This window comes from Pristiophorus japonicus, chromosome 1 (assembly GCF_044704955.1).
Source record: "Pristiophorus japonicus isolate sPriJap1 chromosome 1, sPriJap1.hap1, whole genome shotgun sequence".
Classification (NCBI taxonomy): domain Eukaryota; kingdom Metazoa; phylum Chordata; class Chondrichthyes; family Pristiophoridae; genus Pristiophorus; species Pristiophorus japonicus.
The window spans coordinates 486,906,183-486,920,681 of NC_091977.1; the positions used below are offsets into that span (position 1 = coordinate 486,906,183).

Genomic DNA, 14,499 nt, shown 5'->3' on the forward strand with positions numbered 1-14,499 from the left:
GAGGACTGGGAGAATTTTGTAATACAGCAGAGGAGGACAAAGGGTTTAATTAGGAGGGGGAAAATAGAGTATGAGAGGAAGCTTGCTGGGAACATAAATACTGACTGCAAAAGCTTCTATAGATATGTGAAGAGAAAAAGATTAGTGAAAACAAACATAGGTCCCTTGCAGTCAGATTCAGGTGACTTTATAATGGGGAACAAAGAAATGACGGATAAGTTAAACAAATACTTTGGTTCTGTCTTCACAAAGGAAGACACAAATAACCTTCCGGAAGTACTAGGGGACCGAGGGTCTAGTGAGAAGGAGGAACTGAAGGATATCCTTATAAAGTGGGAAATTGTGTTAGGGAAATTGATGGGACTGAAGGCCGATAAATCCCCGGGGCCTGATAGCCTGCATCCCAGAGTACTTAAGGAAGTGGCCCTAGAAATAGTGGATGCATTGGTGATCATTTTCCAACAGTCTATCGACTCTGGATCAGTTCCTATGGACTGGAGGGTAGCTAATGTAACACCACTGTTTAAAAAAGGAGGGAGCGAGTAAACGGGTAATTATACACCGGTTAGCCTGACATCAGTAGTGGGTAAAATGTTGGAATCAATTATTAAAGATGAAATAGCAGCGCATTTAAAATGCAGTGACAGTATCGGTCCAAGTCAGAATGGATTTGTGAAAGGGAAATCATGCTTGACAAAACTTCTGGAATTTTTTGAGGATGTAGCTAGTAGAGTGGACAAGGGAGAACCAGTGGATGTGGTGTATTTAGACTTTCAAAATGCTTTTGACAAGGACCCACACAAGAGATTGGTGTGCAAAATCAAAGCACATGGTATTGGAGGTAATGTACTGACGTGGATAGAGAACTGGTTGGCAGACAGGAAGCAGCGAGTTGGGATAAATGTGTCCTTTTCAGAATGGGAGGCAGTGACTAGTTGAGTGCCGCAGGGTTCAGTGCTGGTACCCCAGCTGTTTAAAATATACATTAATAATTTAGATGAAGCAATTGAGTGTAATATCTCCAAGTTTGCAGATGACACTAAACTGGGTGGCGGTGTGAGCTGTGAGGAGGACGCTAAAAGGCTGCAGGGTGACTTGGACAGGTTAGGTGCAAATGCATGGCAGATGCAGTATAATGTGGATAAATGTGAGGTTATCCACTTTGGGGGCAAAACTACGAAGGCAGAATATTATCTGAATGGCAGCAGATTAGGAAAGTGGGAGATGCAACGAGACCTGGGTGTCATGGTTCATCAATCATTGAAAGTTGGCATGCAGGTACAGCAAGCGGTGAAGGCAGCAAATGGCATGTTGGCCTTCATAGCTAGGGGATTTGAGTACAGGAGCAGGGAGATCTTACTGCAGTTGGACAGGGCCTTGTTGAGGCCTCACCTGGAATATTGTGTTCAGTTTGGTCTCCTAATCTGAGGAAGGACGTTCTTGCTATTGAGGGAATGCAGCGAAGGTTCAACAGACTGATTCCCGGGATGGCGGGACTGACATATGAGGAGAGGCTGGATCAACCGGGCCTTTATTCACTGGAGTTTAGAAGGATGAGAGGGGATCTCAATAGAAACTTACAAGATTCTGATGGGATTGGACAGGTTAGATGCGGGAAGAATGTTCCCGATGATGGGGAAGTCCAGAACCAGGGTACACAGTCTTAGGATAGGGGGTAGACCATTTAGGACTGAGATGAGGAGAAACTTCTTCACTCAGAGAGTTGTTAACCTGTGGAATTCCCTACCAGAGAGAGTTATTAATGCCAGTTCATTGGATATATTCAAGAGGGAGTTAGATATGGCCCTTACGGCTAAACGGATCAAGGGGTATGGAGAGAAAGCAGGAAAGGGGTACTGAGGGAATGATCAGCCATGATCTTATTGAATGGTGGTGCAGGCTCGAAGGGCCGAATGGCCTACTCCTGCACCTATTTTCTATGTTTCTATGTTTCTATGATTCATGATGAGCTGCGATTCCATCGGCACTGACAGCCATCACCAAAAGGCCTTCCTCACAAGGGAGCCAAAACTATGAGTATCGATTGGGGGTAGGGTGGGGGACAGGAAAATTACAGCCGAGCCCAAATTTTCCTCATGTGACTTACTGGTCGGGATCACTGGATAGAAATAATCAGTGGGATCTCAGGACGAGCTATTATATATCAGGGTCACTGAGGAACTCACTTCTTTAAGTTTTCTTCCGTCCTGCTTCCTAACCTTGCGCTGCTCAAGTCTGAACTAATTATCTGCAGGAACATGTAGAGCACGGATTCCTCGGGTTGCTATGCATAGTAATTGCGTTTGTGAGCATTTCCTTTGCAATGCATTTCCAATTCAAATGCTAAATGAGTTCAAAAATAAATGTACTTGTGATGCCACTGCGCATAGCGACCAGAGGAATTCTTACTAAGGATTCAAAAATGTTAAATATTAAAATATTTTAAAACAATTTACAGTGATATTTAAGGATTTGAAATGTCATCATCTGATATTAACTCTTTATTATCCTTTCATGTTCTATTTTCAAAAATCATAGCCCGCCTTTCAGCCAGCCTGGCGTTGCGAAGAGTTATCCCGATGAATGCTTCAACTTCAAAGGTAAGAATTTCATGCAGACCGCCTGCCAATACTGTGGACAGGTAAATGACAAGTTCAGGACTGATGTCAGAAAACAGGTGATCAATACCTGATCTTCGGGTAGGGTAGGGGTGGCACAAACTCTGGAGACATTCAACAGACAGTTGGATGCTATGATATTGGGACCGTAGGTTTGTGTGGGAGGCTGAGTCAGATTGACTGAAGGATCTCCGTCTTTTGTATGGGACAGTTTAAATAGGTTGACATTGAAGAGAAGCTGGTGGAGGCAGGGGGTAATTCACCAATGCAGAAGTCATGGTGGCGACCTGAATATTATAACTTGAGTATTTTGATGGTGAGACTATTATGATTCACAGGATCTTGGCAAATGATGGAGTGAGTCTCAACTGGGACAAAATAAGAGGAAGAATGGAACTAGAATACTGGGACTGTACAGCAAATCTGAATGGGAGACTGCCAACAGGGTGGAGCTGGCAGAGCGAGGGTGCAACCAAGGGTGTTAGCTGTGCTGAGCCTCAAGCCCAGCCAAATCCTCACCTGAGATCCACATCTGACATTTCTAGAAAGGGGTCACTGGATTGTAGTCAAGAGCAGGAACCCTGTGTTTTCTTAATCTTCCCCGAACTGAGAAAAAAATTCCCACTTAGACTGACCCAACTGCTATGCCGATTGAAACCAGCTAACAGCACAGACCAGGGATCAAACCTCGGACTTTCCTGGTTTGTTTGCTTCTGTACTTCGCAGTGTCTGTGCCCATCAAGCTACCGTGGGAGCTTTTTAGTATGCATTTGGGAAGATTGGGTGAAGACAGGAAAAGCTGTGAAAACCCCCCTTCCTGTTTCATGGTCAAATAACCAGTCGACACTGACCGTCCACGTGTACACATGAAGAGTGACTTGTGCATGGAGAGATTTTAGTGTCTGGGGAACTTTATCCCAGCAAGGACTCATTGTGACAGCAGGGAATAGAGTAAGCATTTCGATAGATTGAATTCAGATCAAATGATTGCTTCATGAACATGTGTATTGTATCAGCATACTGAGGAGAACCCAACTATTGGTCATAATTAACTCAGTATGGGATTTCGTGCATACAAACCAGATTGACATAAGGGTAAGTGCTCAATTTTACCTGGCATGAATAAAATCACAACAACCACTTACAATTATGTAGCATCTTCAACATTGAAAATATCACAAGACTTTACACAGCTGGCATATTAATCTGAGCAGCAGTAGAAGGAAACGGTCCAAATATTTTTACTCAGATACAGTTGAATCGAGAAAACAAAATAGGGTTGTTGGGAATAGTCAGGAGGTTTGAAATTTCCATTCTCTTCCATTACATCATCCAGCTTGGTCTAAACTTGTACCACACAGCGTAAAATTTGATTTCAAGCTTGTATAAACTACTACTTGTATCATTAGTGAAAAGTAATGAGAGTGAAAGCATTTACCCATATCCTTATGATCTCATCATCCTGAAGCACCTGACAGAAGAGCATTCCAATGCAGTGAGGTTCAGCCAGTTCCAGATCAGTTGTTCAGTCTGCAAGTAACTGAATAATTGGTTCCAAATTCCACTGCTGTGAACAGAAGCATCTTTCCCTTTGTCACCAAGTATGCCTTTCTGTGGTTAATGAAGATCATAAGATTCTCTTTGCACACTCCACATTTCAGCAATGACCGTAAAATGGCACAGTTGAAAGTGTGAAAGTTAACCTCAGATTTTAAGACTAAATCACTCAAACTTCTCATAACTATGAGGTAATCGAAAACTTGTCACTTACTTCATGGTGTGTTGCTTTATTATTGCGTATTGTTTTGATATTTTAATGGAGCATTGTGTTGTCCAAATGAATGTTCCCCAGTGTAAATGTGTAATCTCTCTGTTACACATTACTGCATTGTGTTTCTACAATAGTGTCCCAAGGTTTCCAAGAACATATCCTTGATATAAGTCCAGGCAGTTTGTCTTGGTTTCACATACTTTGTTCATTCCTCTTCACTTCCTGCTCCAAATTCTGGTCTAACACATTTACAGAAATACTTATGTTATCTCTGTTCTGCTGTCATGCTGAAAACTTATGCTCCAGAACTAGCCGTACCTCGAGCCAAGCTGTTCCAGTACAGCTCATCATCATAGGCAATCCCTCGGAATCGAGGAAGACTTGCTTCCACTCTTAAAATTAGTTCTTCGGTGGCTGAACAGTCCAACACGAGAGCCACAGACTCTGTCACAGGTGGGACAGATAGTCGTTGAGGGAAGGGGTGGGTGGGACAGGTTTGCCACACGCTCTTTCCGCTGCCTGCGCTTGATTTCTGCATGCTTTCGGCGATGAGACTTGAGGTGCTCAGCGCCCTCCCGGATACACTTCCTCCACTTAAGGCGGTCTTTGGCCAGCGACTCCCAGGTGTTGATGGGGATGTCGCACTTTATCAGGGAGGCCTTGAGGGTGTCCTTGTAATGCTTCCGCTGTCCACCTTTGGGTCATTTGCCGTGAAGGAGTTCCAAGTAGAGCACTTGCTTTGTGAGCCTCGTGTATGGCATGCGAACTATGTGGGCTGCCCAGTGGAGCTGATCAAGTGTGGTCAGTGCTTCAACGCTAGGGATGTTGGCCTGGTTGAGGATGCTAATGTTGGTGCGTCTGTCCTCCCAGGGTATTTGCAGGATCTTGCGGAGACATCGTTGGTGGTATTTCTCCAGCGACTTGATGTCTACTGTACATGGTCCATGTCTCTGAGCTATACAGGAGGGCGGGTATTACTACAGCCCTGTAGACCATGAGTTTGGTGGCAGTTTTGAGGGCCTGGTCTTCAAACACACTTTTCCTCAGGCGGCCAAAGACTGCACTGGAGGCGGTGTTGGATTTTGTTTTCAATGCCTGCTCTTGTTGATAGGATGCTCCCGAGATATGGGAAGTGGTCCAGGGCCGCGCCGTGGATCTTGATGACTGGGGGGCAGTGCTGTGCAGCGAGAATAGGCTGGCGGAGGACCTTTGTCTTACGGATGTTTAGTGTAAGGCCCATGCTTTCATACGCCTCAGTAAATACGTCGACTATGTCCTGTAATCCAGCCTCTGTGTGTGCACAGACGCAGGCGTCGTCCGCGTCCTGTAGCTTGATGACAGAGGCTGGGGTGGTCTTGGACCTGGCCTGGAGACGGCAAAGATTGAACAGATTCCCACTGGTTCTGTAGTTTAGTTCCACTCGAGCGGGGAGTTTGTTGACTGTGAGGTGGAGCATGGCAGTGAGGATGGTTGAGAAGAGTGTTAGGGCGATGACGCAGCCTTGATGGACCCCGGTCTGGACTGGCTGGCTGGAGTCATACCAAGCACAAAGGAAGATGGTTGTGGTTGTTGTAGGTCAATCATCCCAGCCCCAGGACATCGCTGCAGGAGTTTCTCAGGGCAGTGTCCTAGGCCCAACCATCTTTAGATGCTCATCAATGACCTTCCCTCCATCATAAAGTCTGTAGTAATATCCGCCCTCCTTTATGGCTCAGAGACATGGACCATGTACAGCTACAACACTGGCATCTACCCTACACTGTGGAAAACTGCCCAGGTATGTCCACAAAAAACAGGACAAATCCAATCCAACCAATTACTGCCCCATCAATCAGCAATCAGCAGCAAAGTGATGGAAGGTGTCGTTGTCTATCAAGCGGAACTTACTCACCAATAACCAGCTCACTGATGCTCAGTTTGGTTTCCGCCAGGACCACTTGGCTCCAGACCTCATTACAGCCTTGGTCCAAACGTGGACAAAACAGCTGAATTCCAGAGGTGAGGTGAGCGTGGCTGCCCTCAATAGGAATCAGGAGGAAAACTCTGTATTGGCTAGAGTCATACCAAGCACAAAGGAAGATGGTTGTGGTTATTAGAGGTCAATTATCCCAGTCTCAGGATATCGCTGCAGGAGTTTCTCAGGGCAGTGTCCTAGGCCCAACCATCTTTAGCTGCTTCATCAATGACCTTCCCTCCATCATAAGGTCAGAAGTGGGGATGTTCGCTGATGATTGCACAGTGTTCAGTTCCATTTGCAATTGCTCAGAAAATGAAGCAGTCCATGCCTGCATGCAGCAAGACCTACCTGGATGACACTCAGGCTTGGGCTGAGAAGTGAAAAGTTACTTTTGTGCCACACAAGTGCCAGGCAATAAACATCTCCAACAAGCGAGAGTCTTACCACCGCCCCTTGATATTCAATGGCACTACCATCGCCGAATCACCCATCATCAACATTCTGGGGGTTGCCATTGAGCAGAAACCTAACTGGACCAGCCACATAAATACTGTGGCAACAAGAGCGGGTCAGAGGCTGGGTATTCTGTGGCGAGTGTCTCACCTCCTGACTCCCCAAAGCCTTTCCACCATATATAAGGTCCACTGGGCCACCAGGGAGGGTTTTGGCCGGGCCAGTGGCCTAGCACCCAAGAGGGGGTTTGCCAGTTTGCCTGTTGGCGAACCCGGGGGCATAATTGTCGGGCCGACCTAGCAGTCGGCTGACAATAAAAAATAAATTGGCGTTGCTGGCAGCGCCATTTCCCCATTAAGAGCGGCCACACCGCCGACCAACAAGGAGTGCTGTCGGGGGCACCGAATGGCGGCCGGAAGACTTTTACAGCTGAATTTTCCTTCCTGGGTGGGACCTCGGCGGTGCACGCTCTGATGACGCACTTAGGAGGCTTCGGCAGCAGCAGGGCGGAAGTGGGAGGAGCGGGGCGGATCTCCACACCGCAGCAAAAAGACCCGAGGTGAATTTACCGAGCGTCGGCCAGTCCACTGCAAGTTGGCAGCCATCCGGCACCATCCCGTGGCCGCTGCTTTCAGGAGGCCAGAGGCCTTATCGTGATGTTGAATGTCGGCCCCCTTATTCTTGCTGCCCTGCATTCTGATTGTTAAGGAGTCTGAGTAAAATATCTTGACACACACACAGGATACATTGGGTGAATATCAATACCATAAATGCATTTTTCAACTACTTATCTCCATTTTCCACTGCTAATTTAATTTTGGTTTCTATTTTTCCTGTTTCTGAAAGATCCAAATTAGACCTCAAAATAAAATTCCAGGGAAATCTTTTCAGAAATAAAAACTGAAAACTTGGGAGTTCTAGATGGTGATAACTTAAATACAAAAAGAACCCAATGGAAATAAGGCATTGCTGCTATAAGAACGAGAGTGATGGAGCTGGAACAATCTACTGACAGCCCCTGATCCTCGAGGGATGTATGAGCCGTTCCCAAATTCAGCTTTCTCAGCTCTGATGTAACATGGGCTGAAGATATGAAAACGGAAATGTGAGAAGGGTACGTCAATGACACCTTACTGACAAGATTACACCATTTGAGGTAAATTCACAAAGCCGAGCATTCCTAAACATCCACATGTGACCAAGGGACTCAAAATATCGAGCAGATAGGCAAATGGTCATTTCTTTCACTGTCCCTCCTTCCTCCTTGTGTGCCCTCATTGAACAGATTTCAAGCCATCTATTAATTACTGTGATTAGTCTCAATCAGGGTAAACTAGTTTATGGTAGCTGAGGAAGTAAAATTTTAGTACAAGTAATTTTGGGGATTGTTACTAATTTTGGGGGGCCTTGGATTCCACCCATTCCACGAAATCTATAAATCAGTGGATTTGGTCTTCATATAAATAGGAGACAACCCAGGTACATGGAACAACAGCAACTTGTATTTATATAGCACGTTTAACATAGTAAAACATCCCAAGCGCTTAACAGGAGCATTATAAGACAAAAATTGGCACTGAGCCACATAAGGAGAAATTAGGGCAGATGAAAAGAGGTAAGATTTAAGGAGTACTTGCATTGGAGGCAGTTCAGAGAAGGTTCACAAGGTTGATTCTTGAGATGAAGGGGTTGTCTTATGAAGAAAGGTTGAGCAGGTTGGACCTATACTCATTGGAGTTTAGAAGAATAAGAGGTGATCTTATTGAAACATATAAGATTTTGAGGCGGCTTGACAGGGTAGGTGCAGAGAGGATGTTCCCCCCCCCGTAGGGGGCATAGTTTCAGAATAAGGGGTCGGCCATTTAAAATGGAAATGAGGAGGAATTTCTTCTCTGAGGGTCATGAATCTTTGGAATTCTCTGCCCCCGAGAGCTGTGGAGGCTGGGTCATTGAATATATTTAAGGTGGAGATAGACAGATCTTTGATTGATAAGGGAGTCAAGGGTTATGGGGAGTGGGCGGGGAAGTGGAGTTGAGGCCAAGATCAGATCAGCCATGATCTTATTGAATGGCGGAGCAGGCTCGAGGGGAAAAATGGCCTACTCCTGCTTCTAAGTCATATGTTCTTATGAGTGTCTTAAATCATAGAATCATGGAAATTTACACACGAAGGAGGCCATTTCGGCCCTTTGTCTCCGCCGGCCAACAAAGAGCTAACCAGCCTAATCCCACTTTCCAGCTCTTGGTCCGTAACCCAGCAGGTTACGGCACTTCAAGTACACATCCAAGTACATTTTAAATGTGGTGAGGGTTCTGCCTCTACCAACCTTTTAGGCAGTGAGTTCCAGACGCCCACCAATCTCTGGGCGAAAAAATTTCCCCTCAAATCCCTTCTACCAATTACTTTAAATCTATGCCCCTGGGTGTTGACCCCTCTGCTAAGCAAAATAGGTCCGTCCTATCCACTCAATCTAAACCCCTCATAATTTTATACATCTCAATAAGGTCTCCTCTTAGCCTCCTCTGTTGCAAAGAAAACATCCCCAGCCTATCCAATCTTTCCTCATAGCTAAAATTCTCCAGTCCAGGCAACATCCTCGTAAACCCCCTCTGTACCCTCTCTAGTGCAATCAGATCTTTCCCGTAGTACTCTAGCTGTGGCCTAACTAGTGTTTTATACAGTTCCACCATAACCTCCCTGCTCGTGTATTCTATGCCTCGGCTAGTAAAGGCAAGTATTCCGTATGCCTTCTTAACCACCTTATCTAATAAGAACATAAGAAATAGGAACGGGAGTAGGCAATACGGCCCCTCAAGCCTGCATTGCCATTCGATAAGATCATGGGTGATCTGATCATGGACTCAACTCCAATTCCCCACCCGCTCCCCATAACACCTTATCCCCTTATCGCTCAAGAAAGTATCTATTTCTGTCTTAAATTTATTCAGTGTTCCAGCTTCCACAGCTCTCCGAGGCAGCAAATTCCACAGATTTACAAACCTCAGAGAAGAAATTCTTCCTCCATCTCTGTTTTAAGTGGGTGGCCCCTTATTCTAAGATCATGCCCTCTAGTTCTAGTCTCCCCCATCAGTGGAAACATCCTCTCTGCATCCACCTTGTCAAGCCCCCTCATAATCCTATACGTTTTGATAAGATCACCTCTCATTCTTCTGAATTCCAATGAGTTGAGGCCCAACCTACTCAACCTTTCCTCATAAATCAACCCTCTCATCCCCGGAACCAACCTAGTGAACCTTCTCTGAACTGCCTCCAAAACAAGTATATCCAAAACTGCACGCAGTATTCCAGGTGTGGCGTCACCTGTAGCAAGACTTCCCTGCTTTTATAATCCATCCCCTTTGCAATAAAGGCCAAGATTCCATTGGCCTTCCTGATCACTTGCTGTACCTGCATACTATCCTTTTTTGTTTCATGCACAAGTACCCCCAGGTCCCGCTGTACTGCGGCACTTTGCAATCTTTCTCCATTTAAATAATAACTTGCTCTTTGATTTTTTTCTGCCAAAGTGCATGACCTCACACTTTCCAACATTATACTCCATCTGCCAAATTTTTGCCCACTCACTTAGCCTGTCTTATGTCCTCCTACAGATTTTTTGTGTCCTCCTCACACATTGCTTTTCTTCCCATCTTTGCATCATCAGCAAACTTACCTACGTTACACTCAGTCCCTTCTTCCAAATCGTTAATATAGATTGTAAATAGTTGGAGTCCCGGCACTGATCCCTGCGGCACCCCACTAGTTACTGGTTGCCAATCAGAGAATGAACCATTTATCCCGACTCTCTGTTTTCTGTTAGTTAGCCAATCCTCTATCCATGCTAATATATTACCCCTAACCCCATGAACTTTTATCTTGTGCAGTAACCTTTTATGTGGCACCTTGTCAAATGCCTCTGGAAATCCAAATACACCACATCCACTGGTACCCCTTTATCCACCCTGTTCGTTACATCCTCAAAGAACTCCAGTAAATTTGTCAAACATGACTTTCCCTTCATAAATCTATACTGACTCTGCCTGATCGAATTTTGCTTTTCCAAATGTCCTGCTACTGCTTCTTTAATAATGGTCTCCAACATTTTCCCAGCCACAGATGTTAGGCTAACTGGTCTATAGTTTCCTGCTTTTTGTCTGTCTCCTTTTTTACTTGGACTGCACTTCAAGTTCCCATTGTTTCTCTACACTTCTCAAGTGTCCTACCATTTAATGTGTATTCCCTTGCCTTGTTAGACCTCCCCAAATGCATTACCTCACATTTCTCCAGATTGAATTCCATTTGCCACTGTTCTGCCCACCTGACCAGTTCATTGATATATACCTGCAGTCTACAGTTTTCTTCTTCTTTATCAACCACACAACTGATGTTAGTATCATCTGCAAACTTCTTAATCAGTCCCCCTACATTCAAGTCTAAATCATTGATATATTACCACAAGGAGCAAGTGACCTGGTACTGAGCCCTGCAGAACCCTACTGGAAACAGCCATCCAGTCACAAAAACAACCAAGAATGAAAGAGAGGCGGAGAGGTTTCGACAGGGAATTCCTGAGCTTAGGGCCTAGGCAGCTGAAGGCATGGCCACTAATGGTTGAGTGATTAAAATCAGGAATGCTGAAGAGGTCATAATTAGAGGAGTGCAGATATTTCACAGGATTGTGGGGTTGGAGGAGATTACAGAGATAGGGAGGGGGCAAGGCCATGGAGGGATCTGAGAACAAGGATGAGAATTTTAAAATCGAGGTGTTGCTTAACCAGGAACCAGTGCAGGTCAGCGAGCACAGGGGTGATGCGTGAATGGGACGGTGCAAGTTAGGACATGGACAACGGAGTTTTGTGTGGGTAGAGTTGTGGAACACCAAAAGGCAGAAAACGCTCGTGAGAGTTATGTACAGACCACCAAACAGTAGTAGTGAGGTTGGGGATGCATCAAAAAGGAAATTAGGGATGCGTGCAATAAAGGTACAGCAGTTATCATGGGTGACTTTAATCTACATATAGATTGGGCTAACCAAACTGATAGCAATGCGATGGAGAAGGATTTTCTGGAGTGTATAAGGGATGGTTTTCTGGACCAATATGTCGAGGAACCAACTAGAGAGCTGGCCATCCTAGACTGGGTGTTGTGTAATGAGAGGATTAATTAGCAATCTTGTTGTGCAAGGCTCCTTGGTGAAGAGTGACCATAATATGGTAGAATTCTTCATTCAGATGGAGAGTGATACAGTTAATACAGAGACTAGGGTCCTGAACTTAAAGAAAGGTAACTTCGATGGTATGAGACGTGAATTGGCTAGGATAGACTGGCAAATGATACTTAAAGGGTTGACAGTGGATAGGCAATGGCAGACATTTAAAGATCACATGGATGAACTTCAACAATTGTACATCCCTATCTGGCGTAAAAATAAAACGGGGAAGGTAGCTCAACTGTGGCTAACTAGGGAAATTAGGGATAGTGTTAAATCCAAGGAAGAGGCATATAAAGTGGCCAGAAAAAACAGCAAACCTCTGAGGACTAGGAGAAATCTAGAATTCAGCAGAAGAGGACAAAGGGTTTAATTAGGCGGGGGAAAATAGAGTATGAGAGTAAGCTTGCAGGGAACATAAAAACTGACAGCAAAAGCTTCGATAGATATGTGAAGATAAAAAGATTAGTGAAGACAAATGTAGGTCCCTTGCAGTCAGAATCAGGTGAATTTATAATGGGGAATCAAGAAATGGCAGATCAACTGAACAGATACTTTGGTTCTTTCTTCACTAAGGAAGACACAAATAACCTTCCGAAAATACTAAGGGACCGAGGGTCTAGCAAGAAGGAGGAACTGAAGGAAATCTTTATTAGTCATGAAATGGTGTTAGGGAAATTGATGGGATTGAAGGCCGATAAATCCCCAGGGCCTGATAGTCTGCATCCCAGGAGTACTTAAGGAAGTGGCCCTAGAAATAGTGGATGCATTGGTAGTCATTTTCCAACAGTGTACTGACTCTGGATCAGTTCCTATGGATTGGAGGGTAGCTAATGTAACCCCATTTTTTCAAAAAAGAGGAGAGAGAAAACAGGGAATTATAGACCGGTTAGCCTGACATCGGTAGTGGGGAAAATGTTGGAATCAATTATTAAAGATATAATAGCAGCGCATTTGGAAAGCAGTGACAGGATCGGTCCAAGTCAGTATGGATTTATGAAAGGGAAATCATGCTTGACAAATCTTCTAGGATTTTTTGAGGATGTAACTAGTCGAGTGGACAAGGGAGAACCAGTGGAGGTGGTGTATTTGGACTTTGAAATGGCTTTTGTTAAGGTCCCACACAAGAGAGTGTGCAAAATTAAAGCACATGGTATTGGGGGTAATGTATTGATGTGGATAGAGAACTGGTTGGCAGACAGGAAGCAAAGAGTGAGAATAAACGGATCCTTTTCAGAATGGCAGGCAGTGACTAATGGGGTACTGTAAGGTTCAGTGCTGGGACCCCATCTATTTACAATATACATTAATGATTTAGACGAAGGAATTGAATTTAATATCTCCAAGTTTGCAGATAACACTAAGCAGCGTGGCAGTATGAGCTGTGAGGAGGGTGCTAAGAGGCTGCAGGGTGACTTGGACAGGTTAGGTGAGTGGGCAAATGCATGGCAGATGCAGTATAATGTGAGGTTATCCACTTTGGTGACAAAAACAGGAAGACAGAATATTATCTGAATGGTGACAGATTAGGGAAAGGGAGGTACAACGAGACCTGGGTGCCATGGTACATCAGTCATTGAAAGTTGGCCTGCAGGTACAGCAGGCGGTGAAGAAAGCAAATGGCATGTTGGCCTTCATAGCTAGGGATTTGAGTATAGGAGCAGGGAGGTCTTACTGCAGTTGTACAGGGCCTTGGTGAGGCCTCACCTGGAATATTGTGTTCAGTTTTAGTCTCCTAATCTGAGGAAGGACATTCTTGCTATTGAGGAAGTGCAGTGAAGGTTCCCAGACTGATTCCCAGGATGGCAGGACTGACATAGGAAGAAAGACTGGACCGACTAGGCTTATATTCACTGGAATTTAGATGAATGAGAGGGGATCTCATAGAAACATATAAAATTCTGACGGGATTGGACAGGTTAGATGCAGGATGAATGTTCCCGATGTTGGTGAAGTCCAGAACCAGGGGTCACAGTCTAAGGATAAGTGGTAAGCCATTTAGGACCGAGCTGAGGAGAAACTTCTTCACTCAGAGAATTGTGAACCTGTGGAATTCTCTACCACAGAAAGTTGTTGAGACCAGTTCGTTAGATCTCTTCAAAAGAGAGTTAGATGTGTCTCTTACGGCTAAAGGGATTAAGGTGTATGGAGAGAAAGCAGGAATGGGGTACTGAAGTTCCATTATCAGCCATGATCATATTGAATGGTGGTGCAGGCTCGAAGGGCCGAATGGCCTACTCCTGCACCTATTTTCTATATTTCTAAATAATAGGTGTGGTCTACAGACCACCTAATAGTGGAAGGGAGGTGGAAAAAGAAATATCCAGACAAATTAGGGAAATGAGTAATAAACATAGAATAATAATCATGGGGGATTTCAACTACCCTGATATTAATTGGACAGAAGAGGTAGGTAAAGGAGATAAGGGAATGGAGTTCCTGCAATGTGTACAGGACTCCTTTCTAATCCAATATTTAAAAAGCCCAACA

At 44.7% G+C, this 14,499-nt stretch overlaps 1 protein-coding gene across 2 annotated transcripts in view; it reads left to right on the forward strand.

Moving 5' to 3' along the window:
• Positions 1-14,499, forward strand: part of map3k22 (mitogen-activated protein kinase kinase kinase 22) — a 168,469-nt gene that overhangs the window by 93,867 nt on the left and 60,103 nt on the right. For both annotated transcript variants that reach the window (XM_070876618.1, XM_070876628.1), the window contains one exon: positions 2,539-2,600. In XM_070876618.1, coding sequence (XP_070732719.1) covers positions 2,539-2,600 — 62 coding nt within the window. The remainder of the gene's footprint in view (positions 1-2,538; positions 2,601-14,499) is intronic.